Consider the following 26090-nt stretch of genomic DNA (forward strand, 5'->3'; position numbering starts at 1 on the left):
GGGCTTAGGTAGGCCTTCCACCATACTCCCCTTATGTTTGTTCTGAACCCCAAGGGAACAAAGCAAATACTTTTGTGGGGAGGCTAAGAGAATATCCCATTGTCATGCAGCTCCAAGATCGGTTGGTTTTCTCTGTCAAATCCCACTGATGCACACATGAATCCAAATGGATTAGCCACATGAAGGGACAGAAAGGTGCTTTAAGAAAATAAAAATGTAGTCTATGAAAGGTATGCCTACACAAATTTAGGTTTCTCCTCAAAAGCAGTGCAGCATTTTGGAGGGCAAGGGGCAAAGAAATGTTGGCAACATTTAATTCTTAAGGGCTCTTGACTCAAGTTGGGTTCTGATGGATTGGCTGGACAGAGCCACCTGTCAGATGGAAATGTGCTGTTCTCGCCTTTTAGAAGTTGGTAGGTGCAACTGTCAGGGTGTTAACTACTGCAGGAGTTGCTCAATTTCCCAGAAAACCAGCTTGTATATTGGGACTTGGAAGGAGCTACAATGGTCTTTTTGCCTCTAGGGAATGGAAGCTGAGCAAACTGTCAGTTTTTGAAGAGAGAAGCTGTGAGTAGGCCATAACCATGTCACAAAGATCACCTCGGAGCCTGCTGCTCTCCCACCCCATTTTACCAGTTGTCCTGTGGGAAGGATTTCAGAGAGAAAGAAGAGGCAAAGACCACCTCAGAGCCTGCTTCAATTGGACTTTCCCCTTCCCAAACCACAGAGCCATTCTACAACCATCTGCCCAGTGAGAAGGATCCTGATGAATTTTTATATGTCGATCTTACTTATTGTGGCTTTTAGAGCTGTAGTTTGGTGTTCCTTGGAAGAATTTGTATCCTGAAAGGTAAAATATAAATAAATGAAATAAATTATTTAATATTATAGGTAGAGGATTATAGTAAAAGGATAGCAACTGTGTGGCTGGTTTTATGTCAACATGGTAATGCCAAAAAAAACCTGAAGTTGGCCCCAACTCGTATAATTTACCTTGAATCTACATACAAATAGGATCTAAAAGCTACTGTTTTTCTTTATAAAAAAATGCTTCTAGTTTGGATACCAGAGACATGGCAGCTGGCTGGACTTTGGCCTGGTCTTGTTATGTCTAGAGAGGTCTATATTACTGGACCCTTTAAGTATTTGCTGCCTTCTGTGATTATTACTGAATTTCCCCAGCTGTAATTAATTGAATGCATCTGTTCTAACCCCGCGGCTGCATTGTGACACAGTTCCTTCAAAACTGTTCAATTAGCGGCCACTAAAATCTAGGTCGAATGGGAAGTCTGGTTCGGGTATTTTCCAGGTCAAAACATTTGGAAAACAGAAAAGCCACACTGCGTTGTTTGACATTGTAGTAAGGTTTTGTTGACTCAAGTCAGATAAGAAACGTTCCCAGTATCTAAATAAGTGTGTGTGTGTGTGTGTAAGCTTTGGATTTTTATGGGAGGGGCAAAGCACCTCAGTTTGTGATGCAAATGCTGCAGCAAATGCATTTTTAAAATAACATACGGATGTAAGGGAAATAACTGTCAAGAATCGTGAACCATAGTGTACGGGTGACTTGTAAACATTAGCAGCAGCAGGCCTTCAACGGTGCTTAGTATAATATAATGCAATTTGATTTTTGTATCGTGTCCTTTGTAGACACATGATGCTTTGCAAAGGAAAATGATACAAGACACACTGCAGAGTGCTTGTTACAGAAAGCGGGAGTGTAACAGACGCTACACAGTGAAGAGATTAAAGCTTTTAGTCCCAGGGCTGAATGCAGAGGAGAGGATGGGAACTAAAGCAGAGGTAAGAGAAAGAAAGGAGTGTTTTTTAGAACACAATGCAGCCCTATACATAATGGTACCTACACAGTCAACTATATCTTAGGATGTGCTTTGCATTAAAATAATATGATTTTAGACTTGCGGAATAAAGGAGCAGAAGTGAAGTGAGAAAAATTAAGAAACATAAGTGAGAGAGGAAAGAATTGGGTTTGGCTGTGATTTGATTGAGGGCAAGAAATGAGTGAGGAAGGCTTGCATTCAGAGAAGTCATTGGGAGTGTCTAGATCCCCTCAGAACACTCCTCAGTTATTCCCAGCACCAATCAGGTGGACAGCAAGAGGGAGAAAGCACATGGTGTGATAGGAACAGCTACTGAGTGTTACTATAGGAGCACCTCTCCACTGCTTCTAGAGCTAAGCAGTGGGAAGAGGTCCTGCATACCTCACAGAAGTTGGCCAAAGGCTGCATGTAGCCCATGGCACTCATATGTGAGCTAGAAGACCAACTTGTAGTGGGAGTGGAGAGTGAGTACACAGTGGTACTCAGGTTATAATTTGAGCACAGGGCACTGAAGTTTAGGCAATGGTGTATTGGAGATGGTTGGTGGCTGTAGATCAGTGGTGGGCAGAAGGGAGATCAGGATCTACTGGTAAATCTCTGGGTGCTTTGCAGATCAGGGTTCCTGACTCCCAATTGCTTTATCAACAGGAACAACAAATTGACTTTCCCCACCTAAATTAGGCGTCTGCAGGCATACTTTTGTGTGAAAGGCTGGGACCTCTGTTCGGTTCTTGAACCAAAAGCAATTTCTTCAGCTCAGAATGTGCTTAGAGACAACCTGATGTTTAATTCTGACTATATATCCTTTACATCTGGCTCTGCTGGCTAGATCTTACGGTCCTAGTGAATCTGACATGGCTGTGGTTCGCCCACCCCTGTTGCAGAGGGTGCCTTTTCCTAGACTAGGAACTGAAGTGCTTGTGGCAGAGGTGTACTATAAATAGACAGGTCATGAAGTAAACTCCCCCTTTTAGTATTTCAAAAAGACATTTAAGGAGGTGTGAATGCTTTGCTCCCTAATAAAATGTGGTATTTAACATTCAGTGCCTGTCCAAAGCGGAGCTTAATGAAGTTCTCCAAAGTAACTGTCAAGCCTTTTAAGGTTAGTAGCTTTTATAAAAGTCTATAAAAAGCCAGTCCTAAACCTCCCAGCAGACATTTCTGCCACTAACAACCAGCTGTAGCCTCCCACCAGCTTTCTTGTGTTCTACCATAGTAGGTACGGAGGTTGCCTCCCACGCCTGTAGGTTGTCAGGGCATGATTCAGAAGTTGAGATGTAGATGCTGGGCTAGGAGTGATTACGGTAAACGACACAGCCTTCTTAGCCGGACAGAATTAGTGGGTTTGCAGTGTTTAGAGCGCATGTGAAAATTGCAAGAGGAAATGCAACAACAAAGGCTAAAAGGAATGATTGGATTGCTAGTGACACTTTCTAAGGATATGTTGTGAATATCTCACATTGGTATGAATTTACAGTAACTTTCACATCTGGCCTCCCACAGCTGTGCAAGAAACAGGTGGCAATTGGCACAGCTGTTGAATTATTATATTTAAACTTATACTGGAGTTACGGTCCATTGGTGCGGGGTCATATTATATATTACATAGCCATATAAAGTACAACAGAGTAAAATAACACCTTAATTCTTAAGTTTCTACCTTCACAGTTGCTGCATGAGATCATATGGAAAGCTCTTGCTTTCTCATTTCCTCCTTTCCTTTCCCCCTTTGTTATCTCCCCTGCTGTTAAAATTTAGTGTGGTGTAGTGGTTAAGAGTGGTAGTCTCATAATCTGGGGAACCGGGTTCACGTCCCCACTCCTCCGCATGCAGCTGCTAAGTGACCTTGGGCCAGTCACACTTCTCTGAAGTCTCTCAGCCCCATTCACCTCACAGAGTGTTTGTTGTGGAGGAGGAAGGGAAAGGAGAATGTTAGCCGCGTTGAGACTCCTGAAGGGGAGTGAAAGGCGGGATATCAAATCCAAACTCCTCTTCTTCTTCTAATCTCCTTAGGGCAGAGATCCTACTACCCATTTTTATTTTTATTTTGCCTATGCTGCTCTATACAGCACCATGCAGATAGATGGCATTAGAGAGACAGAGAGAAGTAATAATCTTATATTCACTGGGTCTTCTCTTCCTCATATCACATGTGTGTTTACTGTTTCTTGATTATACAGTTGTGCTGCAGTGGACAAATACATGATGGTCTGGAAGGAATAAAGATTCTCTCCCTCCCTCTCTCTCTCTCTCTCTCTCTCTCTCTCTCACACACACACACACACACACACACACACCACTTAACCAGACAGGAACACGAGTGCTGCAGATGTATCCTAAGATGATACCAAATACTGTGCTGGAGGGGGTTAGCTATAGTCTGTTTTATGGTCCATTTGTAAAACAAATAAACACCGCACATGCATCCCAGTGAAACACGCTCAACTTTTGGGGTGATTTTTCACACCCCTTTGCAAAAGGAAGCACAACTATTTGCAGAAAGTGCCTCAAAATCTGGCCTATTCCTAGTTCATAAGATGACAGCCACAAAATTTGCCAAGCAGTAGAGGCAATGGGAAATTATAGAAATTTCTGGGAATCTGTTCAGTTCTTCAGTTGTTGTTTTTTTTTAATACTACATGCTGAAAATGTGAGAATCTCAGTTTTCCCTTCTTAATAAAATAACTTTATCACCTCTACAAATGTGGGAGAAAATTCAAATGTGGAACTATATCGCAAGAATTAGAGGCACTATAAAAGTATAATATACTAGGAACTAGATGTCAATAAGGGGCTGTAAGATGTTAGTCTTTTGCTTTGTGAGTTAGCATCATATATTTGGAGTTTGGGAATGACATCTAAATTTTTATTGGTCTTATTATCTCTTATTGGGTGAATATGTTATTATCAGGGAATAATAGTTTAACATACATAGAATTTATTTTCCATTGATGAACTTACCGGAGATCTACTAACTTTTACAGAAATAAATTGGCCTAAATAATCAGTTTTAGGATCCTACTTTTGACCAATGCAATTCAGGATTCTCCAAGATACAAGCAAAGTAGAAAGATTCAAACTGGTCTGTTGCGGGGAGGGGAATCTAATTCTACAATCAGGAAATACCTTTATAGGACCAACAAAAATGTCGCATTAACTTTTCAGGGTTCTATACCCCCAAACCACTAGTTAATGCCACCTAATTTGACTTTCATGGACTTTGTATCTAGTACACAAGCTAAAATTGTAAGATGAACATTTCCCCCTTTATTTACCTTCACAAGGAATCTGTGTGTTTTGCTTAGAACTGGAGACAAATTTGGATAACTGCTAGATTTTACATTTTCAAAATGGGGAATCAACCATTATTTGCTTCTTTGACCCAACAGCCCTTAGTAATGCCTGCCTGGATCCTTTGTTGTTGTTGTTGTTTAGTCGTTTAGTCGTGTCCGACTCTTCGTGACCCCATGGACCAGAGAACGCCAGGCACCTCTGTCCTCCACTGCCTCCCGCAGTTTGGTCAAACTCATGCTGGTAACCTCAAAAACACTATCCAACCATCTCGTCCTCTGCCGTCCCCTTCTCCTTGTGCCCTCCATCTTTCCCAACATCAGGGTCTTCTCCAGGGAGTCTTTTCTTCTCATGAGGTGGCCAAAGTACTGGAGCCTCAGCTTCACAATGGATCCTAGCCTGGATCCTAGCAGCATATAATTCAATTAACAGAGCAAGCCTAGCTATAGAAAGCCAACGTTAAGCTGTTAGGTCATGTGAGGAAGCTGCCAAGGGGTTTCGAAGAGGTGTCTCTCCTTGCCCTATCCCACCCCCACCCCTTTCCTCTTTTGGGGGAACAACCCTGGCTCAGCCACCTGAACCCCTGCTGAGCTGGGTTGAGGGGCTTACACTAGTTGAGACCCAGTTGGAAGAGCCCAAGATCCACCAAATCCAAACTCTCTCAATCCCAAGGTTTAGATTGTGCAGTCAGTCTGCAGCGTCCTCTTACAAGCTGCCTTAAGGCTAAATGTAGGCTAGGCTTCATGCTTCAACACCAAGCCAGCTCTCCTCCCCATTCCCTCTATTTTGCTTAATGTTAGCCCGATGAAGAGCTCTGGGGAACTTGAGTGTTTGCTCACCATTTTGTGGCATTTACATTGGTCCTCATAAAAGTATAACTCAGCTGTGTATTTAGACTTTTCACAGTCACAGGCCATTAAGTTGTTTCTGCTACTGCAATGTTCACTGAGTATATTCAGATGGGCAGATTTCCTCATTACATATACCTGGAAACACTGCAGATGTCTTGAACAACTTACACTTCACTGAATATTCTGTTCCAGTTAATGCTTCATTTCCAGGTATCTTTGCTTAGTAACTCATTAAATAGGCACTAATCTCCCTGCAGTGATCCTCCTTTACATTTGGACAAAAGCAGCTCTGTCCAAATCTTAAAAGGCAATTTCATGCATCTTTATAACAGTGATTTTGCACATATCTATACCAAACAGGGGGTGCATTCTTCTGGGTGGGGGTGACAGGAGGGAGAATTGTTTTTACCTGCATAATGATACAGTACCTAGTCCATAACCTTTTTCTTCCCCTCACTAAGCTTTCTGGTATACCACACCAAAGTTATTGTGGTGGGGAGATAATTTTTGAATATTTAGCATCATTAAAAAAACAAAAACAGATTTCATAATCCTAAGAAGATGGTGGTTTGTGTACCACAAACTAACAACAGTATATTGACAAGGATAATTAATGACAAATTGATTTCCCCAGCCCCTGCTCTCTGGTTTCATACATTACTTTAGCCACCTTATGCTCCTAAATTGTATGCTCATTTTCTAGATGGGTCACTGGGGTCTAGAAGTACTGTAGTGTGCTCGAAGTTGTTGAAACAATATTCACAATAGATGGTGGGGGGTTGATTTTGTTTTCTTTTTTAAAGCTAGGCTTTCTACACAAACACATGCAGCTCCAATCCCTTTTTGTGTGGCCATACAGCTTTTGGCTTTCTGTGAGATATACTGGTAGTTTGTTTTTATTGTTGACCCTGTGCTCTGCTTCCCTCACCAGATCCTAACAGTGTCAGGCCCACCAGAGGGAGGAACACGAGTTACAATTCGTGGTGTTAACCTGGGCCTGGATTTCTCTGAGATCGCCCACAACGTACAAGTGGCTGGTGTGGAATGTACACCATTGGAAGAGCAGTACATTATTGCTGAACAGTGAGTTGACGTGGCGCCACCTGAACCTTTATGCGAGCTAAAAATCGTTTACAGCATTTAGCATAAATGCTTTTACCCCTTGCAACAAAGGGGGAAAGTACAACTGAGTATACTTATGCTAGGAGGAACAACATGGCAGGTGATTATATTTTAAAGTTGGAATCCTAATTGGTTATCTGACGAGGATAAACCTGTAAGCCTGGGTGAGGCATTAGTGGGAAAAGTGTATAAGCTGTGACATTTGCTGCTTTAGGATTGTAATAAATGTAATAGTAATGTAATGTGCAGGACCCAATGTAACCCTCTTACATGTGTAAAAAGCACTTTACTTCTCATATATTGGGATCAAATAGACCCCAATTAAATCACAAGTTGTGGGTTGGTGGGGGTTTTTAAAGATGTATTTGGCAATTACTCCAGTGTAATGTAAAATATGAAATTGTATTAAGGATTATTGTTTATAACACAGGAGAAAGTACCAACCTGCGCTCTTCATAGAAATAGTATCTGGTGTCTTTAATGACTTCGCCATTTGAATTCATATGGAGTCTAATTCACCCCAGTAGCACTTGTGTACTTTTCCCTTGTGACCATGTGGGGGCAAGGGGGTGGTGAATGTGAACATCTCATTATGTTAAGTGCATCACCAATAAGACATGGCTATTGTGAAGTTAAGTGACAGTTTTCACCTGGCTGAAATTATTAGACTCTCTCCACCACCACCTCATTCCAAGTCCATCTTCTGTGAACAAAGGGGCAAACATGGCTTCTCCAACTATATAGGACAACATAATTCCTATCAGGAATGTGCTTCCTTTAATAAGCTTTCATATTTTATACAAAGTCTCAGTGTGAATATCTTTCAACTAAAGTTGTGCTCCAAGTATAGGTTATCTTAACAAAAGTTAACTTCAGTTTCTGCATATAAAACTCTGCATGTCAACAGCATGCAGATGAAGGAATCATGGTTGTATTTTAATATTTGGTTGGGAGCCGCCCAGAGTGGCTGAGGAAATTATTATTATGGTTAGAAAGGGGTCCTGTTTCAAAACCTTCATGCACGTGCATTTTGAGGTTGTATGGTCCCACGGGCTTTTTCTCAGGGTGCAAATAGATTCTTCCTAGACATTCTGATGCAAAACCATACTGCTTTTCTTAAGGCCATCATGACCTAAACAGCATATTGTGTGTGGCAGTGAGGAGGGCAACAACTCCAGTTAATAGTTTATGCTTAATTAACCCTGCCTCGGCACTGAGATGATTTCTGGGGTCACCTTCCCGCATAACACCTCACACAGTTCTATATTCCTGTCATTTCCTCCTTTCGCGTTCCACAGCACTGCACAAAGGAAAGCCCCATACCTGTCAGGCGAGATTCTCGGTGAGTATAAATCAGCAGCGCTCCAAAGATCTAGGGCTGCCTTGCACCAACTAAGAACCGAGAGGCTGGATTTTCTTTCTTTCTATCTTGCGGATTAAACAACCCTTTAAAACTTTTATTAAGCATTTTGGTTCCTTCCAAGCCTGGGCTCCTGCTTTGCTAAGCAACTTTCCTGATGAGCACCTTGCAGTTTGCACTCAGCTTCCTCCCGGTTCCAATTGGAATGCGTCCTGCCGTGCTGCCGGATGCAGGCAGCCATTTGTTAAGCGTGTGAGGCAGTGACAGCAGTTTAATCCGAATAGGCCTCTGCTGGAGTCAATTCATTTATTTCACTAAGAAAAATGTCAGCTGAAAATTAGAAAATAGGCATGTAACAAAGGATGGGCAAACAACCCTTTCCCAGTGACACATGTCCTCGTGTTAGCCGCTTATTTGTTTGTTTTTGTGGAGTTTCCTTTGGGCGGGGGGGAGTCAGTATACTGAAAGGAGGAGCATGTCAGTAAGTGCTCATTCATGCAGCATAAGGTAAGAAAGAAAACATTAAGCATTGTTTTCACCCACTGACTAGAAACTTTAAGAATTTCCAGAGGGACAGTCTGTGGCAGCAAAGAACAACAAGGAAGAATACTGTGGCACCTTTTAAATGGACACATTTATTATGGCATAACCTTCATTGACACATCCTGCTTCATCAGATATGTGACGTAATACCCTAAATTACAGAAATATGTACACATGGTTGGGCATTTGTATGTAAACACTGAGGTCAGAAGGAAACAAAATGCAGAAAAATTCAGATAATGCTAATTGTTTACAGTGGCCATTCACACAAAAACAGTTGTTGATAACAGGCATTGGCAATCCAATTGACACATGTAGTGTGATTTTAAAAACAACAGCCTACCTTTGTCCCGATTTAGTCCGCAGGTGATAGTATTGAACATCTTGATGCATTGTAATTTGGCAGTTTCATATGACAAGTCTCCGTTTGATGTTCCACTGTTCAGGAGTGTAACTTTAAGGTCAGTTACAGAAAGCCCTCTTTGTGTGAATAGCCATTGTTAATAACATAGTTGTCATCATCTGTACTTTCTGCATTTAATTTCGTTCTAATCTCACTGTTTACAATCCCACTCCTGTCCCTAAACATTTATATTTTCCTGTAACTCAGGATAACATTCCATGTCTCAAGTGGAATGTAGTCCATGAAAGTTTGTTTGTTATTTGTTAGTCTTTGCCACTGGCTTTTTGTTGTTTTTTCCTGCAACAGACTAACATGGTTACCCCTATGGAAATTAATAATAGTAGAGAACTACTAAGCAAGATAACGCTCTTTCTTGGTAAAGGCATAGACCAAAGCACGGGGTAATATTCTCAGCTTGACTTCTCCTTTGAGTAATCAAGTTCAATGAGGTTTAGGAAGATTCTTCAGACAATCTTGCTCCCTATAGGTTACTGCTATCAGTGTTCATACTTTGGAATAAACTCCTGTTAAGATTTAACACCTGGCCTATATACAAAGCAGGATGAGGTAGTAGAGTAGACCACTACTTTCGACTGCAGGTAGGAGATGCCTTTTTATTGTTTCTCCGCATAAAGGTAAAGGGGCCCCTGACCATTAGGTCCAGTCATGACCGACTCTGGGGTTGCAGCGCTCATCTCACTTTATTGGCCGAGGGAGCTGGTGTACAGTTTCCGGGTCATATGGCCAGCATGACTAAGCCACTTCTGGCGAACCAGAGCAGCACACAGAAACGCCGTTTACCTTCCCGCCAGAGCGATACCTATTTATCTACTTGCACTTGATGTGCTTTTGAACTGCTAGGTGGGCAGGAACTGGGACCGAGCAACGGGAGCTCACCCCGTCGTGGGGATTCGAACCGCCAACCTTCTGATCGGCAAGTCCTAGGCTCTGTGGTTTAACCTGCAGTGCCACCCGCGTCCCTTATCCTTATCCTTATTCTCCGCATATCCTGCTGCAAATAGAAAAGTAGCATTTCTGGGAGGGAAGTTTAGCTCTCACTCTGCTCTGCAAGATTTCTGTTTACTGGGAGCTGCTGCCTTTTGAAAAATACATGGAAGCATTTAAATGTAATTTCCCACTGACAAAGCTGCAGCTTAAGAGAAGAAACTTTATGCTGCAACAATTCTGTATTAAAGTAGATGCTAATGACTGTAGGATATATGAAGGGGGTGGGCAGAGGAGACCTTCTTAGTCTTGTTCTCTGATGGCATGCTCCCTGAAGATTAAAGTGATGTGGGTGGAAGCAATGGATTTGACAGTGCTAGCAAATGTTGTACAGTGCAGGACAAAAAAAAAATCATTCCTGCTTTGGTGAAGGCAGTGCATTCAAATGGTTGCACCAGGAGATTCTGCTTCCTAGCTCTAACTCACCTTGGGCAAATCACTAAATTACTAAGTGCCTTAAGTTGCCTCCTCTCGAAAATCAGCATAGCTATATTTATCTATTGTTCTTGCCTGTGGTGGCGTGGGTGGCCTAGTGCTTGAAAAGTACCTTTAGATCCTGGGATAAAAGATTCTATAGAAGAGCAAAGTAACATTATTATTACAGTAATAGCTTGAGGCCGTGTACTAATGCCATCATAAGCTGTAGTAGGAATGGGTTTGCACAGCCATTCCACGTTATAAACTGTAATATTCTGTTTTATTTTTAGGAGAAGGGATGGGGGATTATTGAAATTATCCTCTTTTGATGGTGGCATGAAACCCTGATTTTATAATCGCAATTCTAATTAGAGCTCTCAAGCTTTCAAAGATTGTTAACATCATTAAAACATTTATCCTGGGCAGATAACAGCAAGTGTTGGCTGCCTTTTCAATAGGAATCCAGATAAAAGGGCGCTCTTAAGGGTTCTGTGGGCAGAATGAATCCTGAGACTGTAATGATTTGCCATGTTCTAGGCATGCTATCTATCAGCCGGCAATTAGGTTAATATTGGTTAAAGGGCCACTTAACCTAGTAATCGGCTCCCTATAGCTCTTCTAAGAGTGTCGGTTTTTTTAAGATGATACCTGTAGTTTTGGCCTGAATTAGGATTTCTATTTTGGATTAGGTTGACCATAGCAATTAATATCCCATCTTTAATTTCTTACTTGTCTGTGGGTGTCATAACTGTGCATTATTATTCAAAGGTATAAATTCTGCCTTTGAAATGGAAGAATGAAAAGGTAGCTTTAACTAAAGGCTGCTAAAAGGAATGGAATCTCAGTCCATGGAAAACACAAGTTGTGTTTTGTCAGAGACACAAAAGGTTGCAAAATTTACAGCAATGCTTTCTTATGTGGTTTTGAGACCAGTGGAATGTTTGAAATACCTTTACTTCAGAGTAAATTTGGATAGGGTTTTGAAAAACTGTGAGAAACTACATGGTTTGTATATTTTCATCAAGAGCATTATATAATGCACTTTCCCAGGAAGTACCTGTCTTGTCTATGGGTACTTAGAAATCATAGAATTGTAGAGTTGGAAGGGTCCTTGAGGATCATCTAGCCCAACCCTCTGCAATGCACAAATATGCAGCTGTCCTATACAGGGATCAAACCTGCATCCTTGGATGGATGTGATGTTTGCATAGGGGTTATGTTTGAAAAATCAAACATGTGTAGGCCCAAACCACATGATGGTTAACCTATATTAAATACAGAAAACAACCATGCAAAATTTGCAAACTAAATCTAGGCAGCTATAAATTTGGAGGAGGGACAGACATACCAGGGGTGGGTGCAATCCTGCTAAACCATCACAAAGTTTTTGTCAATTCATCTAAATCAGCTCATTTACCGGACGCATGCTCAACTAGATTTCAGAAGCTCTGTAGCATGTGGCATGGTGAATTTAAGATAGCTTGCAAGATAAGTGGAGGGTAAACAATCACAGAAGTGTCCTTAATATATCTAATTCACAAAAAAATAATGCTGATAATACAGCTTTAAAACACATCATTATTTATTGAAGTCAAATTAAATCAGCATTCAAATATACTTGAGAAGAAGGGGAATTTGTGGGAGATTCTTTACCTCCAGTAGGTTTTTATTCTGTTTATATACTGTGACCAAAATGAATCCCACTGACTTTAGTGCGTAAGCTTGGAGAAGGAAGAAGCTCTATTTTGATCAGAGTGAAAGAGAGAGGCACGCACATAATCCATGATTAAAATGATGATAGAGAAGACCATACAAAGGATTTAGGAATACAGGACAACTGCTATGATTCTCCAAGGGCAACAACTCTTTGAAGAGCTTGTGTTGCTGTGATGTGCAGCGATAGCAGATCTCACATTTGGTAGCATTTACGTGTTTAATGTTAAGCCTCTTTCAAAGATTCTGTCTAAAGTGTTTCTTTGTGGTTTATTTAAGTTTCTTTGTGGAAGGAGATTTGACTAAGGCTGCAGAAAGTGGTAGGATGGTATAGGGTGCTGTTGTTATTGTGCTTTCACAGAATGAGCTGCCATCAGTACAGCAAGCTGGGGTGTTGCAAGAAATCAAGTGGGTCTCTCTCTCTCTCTCTCTCTCTCTCTCTCTCTCTCACACACACACACACACGCACACACACAAAAAAACCACATTTTTTATATATATGGCACAGTTGCACCATGAAGTACGGACAGTTTGCTAAAGAGATCTGGACTGTATCTGGTAGTATAATCACCCCCACTTTAGCTGTAGATCCACCCACTCAGTTGTATGGCACAACATGTATTACATTCTTCACTGTGAGTTACTACCCTTTTTCATTACTTTGAATCCCAACTCACCCTCATTTCCAATACGAGCTCAGATTTTGTCAGCAGCCCTATTTAAAGGAGCGTCTCATCCTGTTTCAGCCTGATAATGGCAATGAAAATATAAAGGAGACAGAAAGAGACGTACATGTACTAGTTGTCTGTTATGCTCCCCCTCAATCAGGGCCGGATTTAGGTTTGATTTAGGTATGATGAGGCCCTAAGCCAGGCATAGGCAAACTCAGCCCTCCATATGTTTTGGGACTACAACTCCCATTATCTCTGACCACTGGTCCTGTTAGCTAGGGATGATGGGAGTTTTAGTCCCAAAACATATGGAGGACTGAGTTTGCCTATGCCTGCCCTAAGCTCCTGAAGGTAATGGGGCGCTTTATATGTCCTGCTGTCCTTTGTCAACAACAAATTGTCGCTGTTTTTTGTGTTGAATATATGCTATGTGGTAATTTATGGACCTAATAGGTATCTAAAGCCCATTTGCACATAACAAAATATGTATTTTATCAAAGTAATGGTTGAACTGAAATACAATTAAGAAGAAATATAGCAATAGTGAATTTTTGGGGGAGGGAGGAGCCAAGAGAGTGGGGCCTTAAGCTATAGCTTGTTTAGCTTATACATAAATCTGGCACTGCTTTCAATGCTTTCAATCCATTTAGTCAGTCATTGTGGCTGGTCCCACACCACATCCCTGCATATATTCTAGCCCCCATCCCACCCCAATCTCTGTTTTTTTGGAGGGGGGCATAAGAATGGTTCTTGATCACATGTACAGTTGTGCACAGGGTCCATTTGTGCATAATGCCTGTTGTATGAAAAGTGGGACCAGCAGTCACAGTGATCTCCTTCGTGCATTGATTGAACATGTGGAGAGAGAGAACAGTAGCTGTTTTATCTGTGAATATTATATCATTGTGCCAATGTTATGTTCCACTTGCCTCATGCTCTCATCACTATCGGAGCATTCTCTTGTGATCAACTTGCAGAGTTTATCGTACCCCATTGGTGTATGTGTGCCTGTTGTTCATTAAACTGTGACCTGCAATGAGAGCCATTCCGTTAATGAACTCATCTTTTAATTCAAGGACTTCACACTTTCTCTTCTATAGGCTAATATATTTGCCATTTGTGCTTTGCTTAGCACTCAAGTTTACAGCTTGCAATAATTGTAACTAGTTTTGACTTTCTCCCCTTTGAATTACTGCATGGCAAAAGGAAAAAAGAAATACTCTATCATGAGCTCATTCAGAAGATGAGAGAATCAAGGTTGAAAATGATGGGGCTGGGAACGCAGCTAGGTACAACTTCCGTTCTTTTTGTAAGACTCACTATGGATTTTACATTTTCAGAATTGTGTGTGAGATGGGACAGGCTGAGCCTGACATCAGTTCCGGCCCTGCACTTCTCTGCATCGGAGAGTGCAAGTCAGAATTTGTGGCCAAGTCTGCACAGCATTACACATTTGTGGTAAGTACCAGTGCAGTCAAATTCTTACCAAATAAGAAAAAGAGTCTTTCCACCTCTTACAAATTAATATTTACTGGGGATACAGAATTTTTCCAAAGGTATATAAATGGTTTATTATCCATGCTTTGATGATGATCCAGCAAATGTTTAGTTGATAAACTGTAATCATGTTTAGCATACCAGCTATCACATACCCTCCAAAATTTCTCCAATAAAAACAGGGATGTCCCATTTCATAATTATAATTTTACTGTTTATAGCCCACACATTTTACTGGGTTGCCCCAGCCACTCTAGGCAGCTTCCAACATACCGGTATATAAAAACATAATAAAACATTAAACTTTTTTTAAAACTTTCCTATACAGGATTGCCTTCAGGCAGCTCAGGGGTCAGATAACTCCATACACTCCAAATTTCTCCAATGAAAATAGGGACGCCCTAAGGAAAAGTGGGACATTCCGGGATCAAATCAGAAACCAGGATGGCTTCTCTAAATCAGGGATGTCCCTGGAAAATAGGGACACTTGGAGGGCCTGCTATCAGGATATGATCGATCATTTGCTTTTGCATTACTGTCATCTTATTAACTTGGATATGTCTTCCTCGACTTCTTCTCAGCTTGGTCGCAGTTTAGTAAAGTAGTATTTGAAAGCATATCACAATAAATTAAATGTGGCTCCATTGCAGTGCCAGTGACTGTCCCCAAATTGCAGCTTCATGTGATATCTTGATCTATGTGATAAGTTGTTAAGAAATGTAAAGTCTGTTGTGTGAGAGGGCTGTGGAGAAGTGTTTTCTAGTGACCAGCACATGGAGGGGGGGGGACATCATATTTGAGCTCGCCATTAAGATTTAACGTGTAACAACTCCTTTTGTATTTTGATAGAATAGTTTTATATATTAATTTTGTTACTTTTCTACTTTTCCCCCTTTATTACTCAGGCACATAATGATACCTGGGCTTTGTTTCTTTAGACAGCCATGTACTCTCCACCTGCTTGAATGATAAAAAAGAGCAGTCATGAATTTATACATTCCTACTTACTGGGACGCAGGTGGCGCTGTGGGTTAAAGCCTCAGCGCCTAGGACTTGCCGATCGAAAGGTCGGCGGTTCGAATCCCTGCGGCGGGGTGCGCTCCCGCTGCTCGGTTCCAGCGCCTGCCAACCTAGCAGTTCGAAAGCACCTCCGGGTGCAAGTAGATAAATAGGGACCGCTTACCAGCGGGAAGGTAAACGGCGTTTCCGTGTGCAGCTCTGGCTCGCCAGATGCAGCTTTGTCACGCTGGCCACGTGACCCGGAAGTGTCTCCGGACAGCGCTGGCCCCTGGCCTCTTAAGTGAGATGGGCGCACAACCCCAGAGTCTGTCAAGACTGGCCCGTACGGGCAGGGGTACCTTTACCTTTACCTTTACTTACTACCGAAGGCCTTAAAATTCCCAATGTATTTGTCCATTGTATTATAGGAGAAGCAATTTTCCTCCCACTGGTCATGCAAGGCTTTGCATTTCTAGAGTAGTGTTTCGCAAACTGGGGTCTCCAGCTGTTTTTGGACTACAGTTCCCATCGCCCCAGACCATTGGTCCTGCTATCTAAGGATGATGGGAGTTGTAGTCCAGCAACAGTTGGAGAGCCAAGTTTGGGAAACTCTGTTCTAGAGGTTGTGTAACTCACGGGGAAATGAAGAAGAATTAAACGAAGACTTATTTAGGGGTGAGAGAAGTAGTGGTTAAAAATAGTAGAAAGAAATATAATTTCCAGCATATAAAAAAGAATCATGGAGCAACTTTCTCCCTTATGACTACACTATTCTATGCAATAAAAAGACATTAACTAAAATTGGGATTTAGTACTTAAACATTACAGTCCACATTGTATAAAGGAAACTCGGTTCTGATCCAGACTAATAGTGTGTCCATGAAGCCCTCTGTTAAGCCTGACTTAAGCCTGCTTAAAGTGGTTTACAAATAAAAAGGAAAATTAATAATCCAACCATTAAAACACAAATTAACAAACTAAAGGTAATGTGGGGCCCTAACATCAACCATAACTTTGGTTCGATCTAGTGATTAATTTGTGGGGCAAATGTTTTGTCAAACTTAAATCTCCCATTGCCCCTAGACTGCTTATTATCAGTTTATGTGTTATGCTTATATTGTTACATACATAACAGTGTATGTATTATGCTTGCACTAGTGCCTTGTAAAATCATGTTATATCCTCACCCAAAAGTAAGGCTGACTTTTACCGCTTATAGGTATCTTCTGTGCCAAAGAGTGTCTTTGCAATGTGAGTTTGCAATACTTTTGATATCTCCCTCCCTCTTTGTCATCCTGCCGAGGATGCATAATTCTTTCTCTCCCCACGCCCTACTTTCACAATGGAAAGAATAATGAGAACACTTATTACTCTGGAATTTAATTAATAGAATTAATCTATGGAGTTGCCTCTTTCTATTATGTTACACATGCATTCAGAACACTATGGAATAGTTTTGTGTAGCTGCTAAAAACAAGGTTTTCTTGTACTGCTTATGCTGAAAAGTAAAGATTTCTTTCTCTTCTATCTCTCTCCTCAATCCTCCCCCACTTTCTTTTGCATCTTTGCTTGATTTACAGTGGTATTTCTCCATTTAGGTAGCAAATGGATGCTAATTCAATAGAGGTTCCATTTATCTGCTTAATCCAGAGTTCCTCATTGCAGCCTTCCATTCCTGAAGCGATCATTGCACTCTTCTGTTATTTAATTATCAACCATTTTGTTCATATGATTGCAAGTCGCACCTGGGGCTTTTCTGCATTCCCTCTTTTGCCTAAACAAGGCATTTTATCCAGCCTCATTGATTTTGTGTTGACTGCATGCTAGTGCTTACCAATTGTCCACAATTTGTATAGTAATTGATAGATGAGTCAGTTAGCACCTGCCTTCCCATCACTTTTATGAGCAACATGCTAGAATGGAAACTTAATTTAGTGGTGGCACAATATTACTTTAATGGTGGCACGTGAACAGCTTGCAGAAGACAAGGAGTCAAGAGATCAGAGTTCACAGAATCACAGAACTGTAGAGTTGGAAGGGACCCTAAGGATCATCTTAGCAGAAAACATTTTAATATTTTTATTTACTTATTATATTTTATTTTATTATGCCTTCTAGTTTTATTACTAAAACACCAAGGCAATGGTGGGGTTGCTTTGGTGACATCTTGGTGCATTTGGTGCTGCATCAAGAAAGCTATATGTAATGTGATGGGGGAGAGCCCTTCATTGAGGAAGCACACAGTCTTCCTTAAGCCTAAAGAAATCCTGCTAAAGCCTAACGAAATATGCACCCATGGGTGCTAGAGATGAATCAAGCCATAACTTTAAAGGCTGCCTCAGATGCTAAGGACAAAATTGTTTAAAGAGCTTAAGGCCTGCTTTTGAACATACTTTCAGGCATATTTTTGAACTGAGAGGCCTTGCTTGTTGATAAACATAGAAGTTTTACTCAGAGTAGACCTGTTTAATGGACCTAACTTAGTCATGTAACTTAATTTTAATGGGTCTCTTCTTAGTAAGCCTTAGTTGAAAACCATCCATAGCAGGGGTCAGCAACCTTTTTCAGTGGGCTGGTCCACTGTCCCTCAGACCATGTGGTGGGCTGGACTATATTTTTTGGGGGGGGGAGGAGAATATGAATGAATTCCAATGCCCCACAAATAACCCAGAGATGCATTTTAAATAAAAGCACACATTCTACTCATGTAAAAACACGCTGATTCCCAGACCGTCCGCGGGCCAGATAGAGAAGGTGATTGGGCTGCATCCGGCCCCCGGGCCTTAGGTTGCCTATCCCTGATCCATAGTGATAATTTTATCCAGAGTAACCATATAGGGCTTGCATGAAGCTGCTTTTTTTATATAGAGTAAGTGCTTCCAAACATCCCAAAATGAATCCAGAGCAGTGCCCAAAATGGCCACTGTGCTCTCACAGGAAAAAAACAGGATGTCCCGGTTTTTCTAGGACAGTTGCAGGGGATGGACTAGTAATCTGATTTTTTAAGCCTATGTAACCTAGGCTACATGCACTCACACACTCCTCTGAATCCTCCAAGTAATCAAAAAGCATTATCAGAATTCGTGGACTCATCCCAGTCAAGCAAAAACACTTCAGGTGTGAAGCAGGGTCAGTGAGGAGTGTGGTCTGGGGAGATTTCTGAGGGCCAGATAGAAAGGCCCAGAGGCCCCTGGCCTGAGGCCTGCCCCCTTCCCACTCTAGGAGAAGCAGGCAATATATGTGAGCAAGAGGAGTGTAGGGTGGCTGTGCTTCTTGAAAGGAATGAGAAGGAAAAAAGGAAAGGAAAAGGATGTTGTATCATAGCAAATAGTCATAGCTGTCAACTTTTCCCTTTTCTTGCGAGGAATCCTATTCAGAATAATGAAATTTCCCTTTAAAAAAGGGAAACGTTGACAGCAATGTAAATAGTGCCTGCAGTGGAGGCAGGTTTCACCTCCAACAATTTATTAGAAAGGGAGCTGAGACCATTCACAGTTTCCTATGTAAGGTCTCTAAATAGTCTAATAGAAGTAATGATATTCTGTAACATAGTCTGCCGAGTTTGATCTGGCAAGCCAACCATAGGACTTCCTCGCCCAGCTTAGAACTGCCTTTTGTATTCAAACCCTTCAGCATCAGAAGAAGTCACGCCGCTAGTGCCAGAGGTACAGAGCATTCATTGTATTGGTCCATGTCAAACTGCTTGTTGTTGAAGAACAATTCTTTTACTGTACAGAAGGCCAGCAGTCTAGGGCCATGTAATGTAATAGCCAGTGCATGAGTGAAGGCAGTTGTGAAGATGAAGCTCCATGTAACACCTTGCAGCAACTTGTTCAACATATGTTGTAAGTTATCATCCTTTGCATTGCAAGGCCTTTTTATGAATGGAAGAAGCCTTCTCCTGTTGCCTGGATATATATTTTTTGCTTCTCTGTTGGCACAGGCTTCATAAAGGCAAGTCAGTGGTACTTAAATATTGTAATGAGATGGAGAGATGGCAGAAGGTGGGGCTCAGCTTCAACACTCTCTTCCTATATTTGACACTAAACAGATTTTGCTTGTATGTTTTACGGCCAAACTAGATATGATGGCAGCTGCCCCATTTGCTTGTTCACATGTCTTTCCCATTCATGTATAAAGCAGAGAATGTCTAATTTGAACATTAAAGGCAATGTGTAGGTAAGGGGAGCAGAATTACGACCACTGTCTTCTCCTTGCACTGTCTTGATTCCATGTAGTTAGTCCAGCATTTGTGTTCTTTTGTCTAAGTCTTCCTCATCTCTGGTATTAAATCTGGCAGGAGAAAAAGGAGGTTGATCAAAGGGCCAGAGGAGAAACGGTTTAGCTCTCCACACCAGTGCTCCTTTTTGATATGACAGTTAGACACCCTTCCCACTCTATACATGTATGTGTGAGCAGGTTAGACGTGAAGTAGCAAATGTAAAATGGCCACATTTTATTTGGCCATAAGACATCAGTTCTATTGGGTTGACAGTCTTCTGAGTCTGATTCAAGAGGTGAGTAATCAACTGAAGCAAAATAGGAGTCAATCACCCCATGCAAGGTAAATTCTGTCATCCTCCCCCTTTCATCCTTGGACAAACCGTTACGTAAGCAGCAGCAGGGTTGTGACTCTAGGTGAGATGTTCACAATTCATAGAGGAAAACAGTGATTTAAGAGAGTCAGTAAGGGTGTCTGACTGAAACACCCTGAAATTCCTTGTTTATGTAGACAGAGCTTGTTATCCCAGCATAATAATTGGTAAGTGTATCAGAAAATACATGGGGAATCACAGTGAAAAAATTGGCTGCTAGCCAAAACATGGGGGACTGTTGGCCCAAGGAAAGGCGACTTTGTTTAGCACCAGAGGATACTGCGAGAGTCATAACTAATTTGAATACTTCATTATGCGGGATTAATCTAATTTGCACATTAGCTTCAAGAATGGAGAACTGCAGCATGTTAGGTCTCTTACATTTAATTTACAGTATTTATATTCTGGGGAGATACCCTCAAAAACCTTGCTCTGTCTTTGAAATCATAACAAGCAAAAATAATTTGAGCTTCTTATTACTGTTCCTCATAATTTTGAGCCTTTTCCTTATTTTGGCTTGATATATCATGAGGGCCAGAATCTTCAAAACTGAAACAAAATAGCCTAACAAACTAAGAAACCTTGGAGACCATGTGAGACCTAAAGTCTGCCAGTTTCTGCAATAGCCATCCTGTCCATTGTTATCTAAAATTGCATAGAATTGTGCATTTTACATTACTTAGGAGTTCAGGGCTGTAACCACCCTGTGTTAAGTGCTATTTAATATTAACGATGCTGTGCTTTTCATTGATAGATTTCAGAGCATTTTGCTCTAGAAGTCAGCATCATTATCTACATTGTATAGAGGAGAGAAATCATGACACAGAAGAGCCATTCAGTAGGCTAGGCAGGAACTGGGATAAGCACTTATTTATACTGAGTTCAATCACCTACCTAGACTACAATGCTGTCATTAGAGCATCATTATGTAGCATAAAACTCAGGCCCAGATGTAAGTCTCATATCTGGATAAAACCTATCCCTCTGATTGTTCCTTATATAGCCTCTTTGAATGCCTTCCAATCCCCCAAAGCTGGGGAAAGCATATCTGAAACATTCAGTGTAGGTCACTTTTCAGAGCCAGGGCACTGGATTAGTTTGACCACTGAGTTGATTTTATATGGCAGTTTGGATGCTGCCTTCTGGGAAATACCATGATCTGAGAGTCTGTCATACTATATGTAGTATGAAGTGTGTCATATTCACTGTACTGTCTGTTATTGAACAAAGATGGTACTGTTCAGGGAATTCAGAAGGGATGTTGCCCAACAGTGGATATGAGTCATTGTGTGGAAAGGACTAGCTAAACAATTTGGTTATATCCATGGACTAAAAACAAGCTGTACCTGATTTATTCAGATTTATTTAGTAAGAATAAGCAGCAGTCACTAATTATGAACACGTTGATTGACACGTTAATTCTTTTAGTTCTGCACGGGGAGAAATGCAGTCTCTAAAATAGTTTCATTTCAAATCCTAACAGTTCATAAAACTTCTATGTTTATGTATATTTTTGTGATCTGTGACATTGATGGTTTTATTTTATTGTTACTATGTCTTCCATTGCTTTTGTCCAAGGAGTCCAAAGCAGTGTTTTTTCCTCATGAAAATCCTGTGACATGGCTAGGCTTCACAATAGTGCCTAGGCCCAAGCTAAGCAACTTTTATTGTTTTATGATGTTTTGAGCCTCAGGGTTTATCCACACTTCCTTTTGTCCCACTGCTTTCCCCCAGGGAAAACCCTTCTTTCGCACTCAGTCAGAGCAAACAGCAATTTCGGTTTTCTCTGGATTGATGTTTGCTCCAATTTAGCACTAAAGAGTGGGGAAAGGATTAGAGCAAAGGGAAAACCACTCAGATCTGTGCTTTTGAGGCACAGGACAAGCAGAGGTATGGATAGCAGTTTCCCACATCCAAGCACCAAATTGGGGGAGTTATTTACATTAAAGAAACTTGAGGGGAGGGGCAGAAAGAAAGAAATTCAACTGGATACAAACTCTTCCTGCTAGCTGTATTTGGTCATGTATTTCATGTCTTCAACCAAAGGACCTACCTTCACATAGAAATGCAACTTAGTGCTGTAGTCTTATATGCAACAGCATCACACCATAGCAGATTATCTTGTTCTTTTCTTTCTTTCCAAGAACCCTGCAGTGAGCACCTTGAGTCCTAGCCGTGGACCAGAGTCAGGAGGGACTATGGTGACCATCGCTGGCCATTTTCTGGGGGCTGGCAGCAGTGTATCGGTGTTGCTGGGTAACCAGACCTGCGAGTTTTATGGGTAAGGGAGCTGGTCCATGGATATCTGTGTGTGTTATTGTAATTGTGCTTCCATGGGCAGCGTTTCAGCTACTCCAGCTATAATATGCCCAATATCTTCTTAATCACCTTAAGCTACCCTGTCACTGACAATGAACATTGCATAGCAATGAGCCAGTTTAATGTTTATTCATTTTATCCATTGCTTTATTTTCATATAGTAAAATCCTGCCCCTTCTGCAGATCCCAAGCATGTTCTGCTGTTGTAAAAATCCCTTTAAAGTATCTCCACCCCCCTCGTCTCATGAGTAAATGCAATCCTGAAAGAACTATAGGCATCTCTTTCCACTTTGGTATCCTGATTGTAGATGTAGCAGAAGATTGGCAGTTGCCACAATGGTGGGGAAAGTTCTAATTGACAGAGACTAAGGATAAAGTGTTACTCTTTTCTTATTGAAACTTGAGCTGTCACCAACAAATACCTGTTTTTATTTCTGGGATGAATTCCATATTTCACCACTTTTACTCTATGGAAAAATGCATACTATATTATTTGTCATTTTAAAAATATACAGTACATTGATAGATACACCCTGATTTATGCACCATTCATATGAGCTACAGTGATCATCAATAAGCATCTGTTGACATATGCCTTTCTACATTGTAGTACTAGTGTAGCTTTTTATCAACTGTTCCAAAGATTTCATAATATGAAAAACATTCTTTCCAGGCTTCATGATGAGCTATGGAATTTGGGAGGCTCTTATGCTCAATGGCACTCCATCCCCACCTCAAATGTCCTAGGATGGGGGACATGTCATATGTTCACAGTAAAAGTGCTCTCGGGGCCTAGTCTGAAGTCATATGGTGCTGCAGCTCAGTGGAGCAGCATGTGTGTGGCACACAAATGGCCCCAGATTCAGTCCCTGGTATCTCCAGGCAGGGCTGGCAAAACACTAGACAGGGACTGCCAGTCAGTACTTGTGCACAGCGCCTTGAGTTCCGTGATGGAAGAAATGTAGGATATAAATGTAACTGCAGTAAAAGTGATAAAATAGTTGCTCAGAGGAGTAGGAAATGTATGTGCATTGTTCAAGAAGGGATGTGGAAAGCTAGGTTCCACCTTTTGGTCTATTTTCCCCACTTGTTTGTAAGATAGAAGGAACTCGGTGAGATGAGGAAGTACAATGTCACTTGCCTGTTCTGCTTTCTCCTTTCACCTGCTATAAAACCAGCTTTTCCCAAGCTGTGCTATGGAGGCATAATATATGGGAATTGCTGCTTTCTGCAGCCTCCTTTCTGCAGCTGAGCACCCATTTTATGCCTGGACTGGGAAGCAGTAGATTAGGGACAGCATGTTAATGAGTGAGTAGGATTTAATGGACTTAGTATTTCCTCATCTCATTCAATAAAGGGTTCATTTATACCTTTGGAACAGATAAAAAGGAAAACAGAATATGCTTAGTTAAACTTTACCACCTATTTCATTTCATATCTGTAGATGAGATTTCTTCTTCACAGCTTTTGGTTCTCCGATGTCTTTTTAAGTCTTGACTTGCGTAGAAGCTTTCTTGGAAACTAGTGCTGGGACGTAGCCAATGCTTTTTTCCTAGAAAAATAGGTGCCAGAACTCACCATGAAGTTGTTGCAGTAAGTGCCACACTTTTTAACAACAAAAAAAAGAGGTGCCGGTACCTCATGCCCTTGAGTACTCCTTGGGGGGCTCCACTTTTGTAACAAGAAGTAGAAGGGATACGTTCTTTTAATTTTCTGGCCATCCAGGGCTCTGGAATTCTAAATGTCCCGTTCGAACAGCTTAAGGTTTCAAGGGCATAGCTACCAGTAAGCCTTTACAACTCTGCTAGAGGGAATAGTTTTCCTGGTAATCAAAATTATTATTTTATAATGGTCTGTAGGTAGAATTTTTGTAGAATATTTTATTTCAGTGTGCTGTTCAAGTCTGGCTTCCAAGGCCAGACTTGGTCCAGCATAATAATCCATATAAATAAATGGTTATATTTAGGCATTGCTCCTAATTCACTGATCTAATTACTCCATATAACCTGTAAACTAACACTGCTGAGAATCCAGCAGTATGCTGTTTACTCCAGCCTTTCCATACAAGGTCATAACATGGCCTGTTTCTTCCCACCCCCTTCTCTCTTTTTTATTGCACGGTTTGTAGGTGATGAACTTGGCATGTACTCATGATGTGCAGGGAGACTGATTAGATGAAGCAGTTTCTAATGAGATTCACTATAATTACAGCTTCCCTCTATTCTCCTGCCTCTGATCGGAGGAGTGGGGAGATTCACCATGACGACATGGTAATAGCGCAGAAAGCTAATTAACTGATCACAGGGAGCTTGCAGTAATTCTTTGCCAGCAGTGATGTGTCGCTTTGGATCTCACACAAGGGCTAAGCAGGCTTCTCTGAAGTCTGGTCTCTAGCATGCTAAAATGCCTGTACTCACATGAGGCCACTGGTGGCAGGGAATAGCTAGGACATGACAGAGAATAGCTAGGAATCATTCAGCTCTAAGCAGAGTTGACTTTTTCTGAAGCCCAAGATAAATAATTGTAGCTGTTTCTGTAACTCTACTTAGTCTTCCTTTTTTACTTTGCATCTTCCATTCCTTCTCTCTCTTTTGTTACCCTTTCTTCCTCCTTCCTCTTCTATTATCTTCTTTCTCTCTCTCTCTCTCTCTCTCTCTCTCTCTCTCTCTCACACACACACACACACACACACAGACACACACACACACACACAGACACACACACACACACAGAGAGAGAGAGAGAGAGAGAGAGAGAGAGAGAGAGAGGGAGAGGGAGGGAGGGAGAGAGAGAGAGAGAATGTACTGACCTTTGCCAACACATCACCAGAGGCTCTTAACTGCACATTAGAGATCTTTACTCAATAGCAGTAGGATTCAATAATTCAGAAGCCAGGCTAGAAACTTAGAACTGAGCAGAAACAACAAAGATGTCCCAACAAGTCCTCACACCCCTCCTGTCAAGTTTTTATAGACGAGGTGTGGCAAGGTTACTCATAAGACTCTTTTGCCTTGCAAGAATGCATTCTGTCTGGGCGAGTGAATCTGTTCCCATCAGTTGAAGTAGTGCACAGTGCTTGGCAAGAGAAATGCACTCATTCTTCTGACTCCTATTCAGTCCCTGCCACCTCTGGCTCAGCCATCCCTAATGGGTTGTTCCTCATGAGGCTCTACACTCAGCAGAAGAGGTGGAAATGGGAGAACCTGCATCCTCTATACCCGGTCCCCATAATTCCCCCACTTCTGTCGCCTCCTCCTCAGTCTGAGACTGCCAAGCCATGGCCTGTCCCAACAGGGATGTGGGGCTCATGATAAAGGTAAAGGTAAAGGTACCCCTGCCCGTACGGGCCAGTCTTGACAGACTCTGGGGTTGTGCGCCCATCTCACTCAAGAGGCCAGGGGCCAGCGCTGTCCGGAGACACTTCCGGGTCACGTGGCCAGCGTGACAAAGCTGCATCTGGCGA

General features: G+C 41.6%; 1 protein-coding gene across 2 annotated transcripts in view; it reads left to right on the top strand.

Annotated features, from left to right (window-relative positions):
* PLXNA2 (plexin A2) overlaps window positions 1-26090 on the top strand; it is a 415423-nt gene that overhangs the window by 296659 nt on the left and 92674 nt on the right. For both annotated transcript variants that reach the window (XM_083745460.1, XM_083745461.1), the window contains exons 13-15: window positions 6915-7066; window positions 14558-14675; window positions 22453-22589. In XM_083745460.1, the coding sequence (XP_083601586.1) occupies window positions 6915-7066; window positions 14558-14675; window positions 22453-22589 (407 nt within the window). The remainder of the gene's footprint in view (window positions 1-6914; window positions 7067-14557; window positions 14676-22452; window positions 22590-26090) is intronic.

Source organism: Podarcis gaigeae (assembly GCF_964106915.1).
Source record: "Podarcis gaigeae genome assembly, chromosome: 6".
In the NCBI taxonomy this organism is placed as follows: domain Eukaryota; kingdom Metazoa; phylum Chordata; class Lepidosauria; order Squamata; family Lacertidae; genus Podarcis; species Podarcis gaigeae.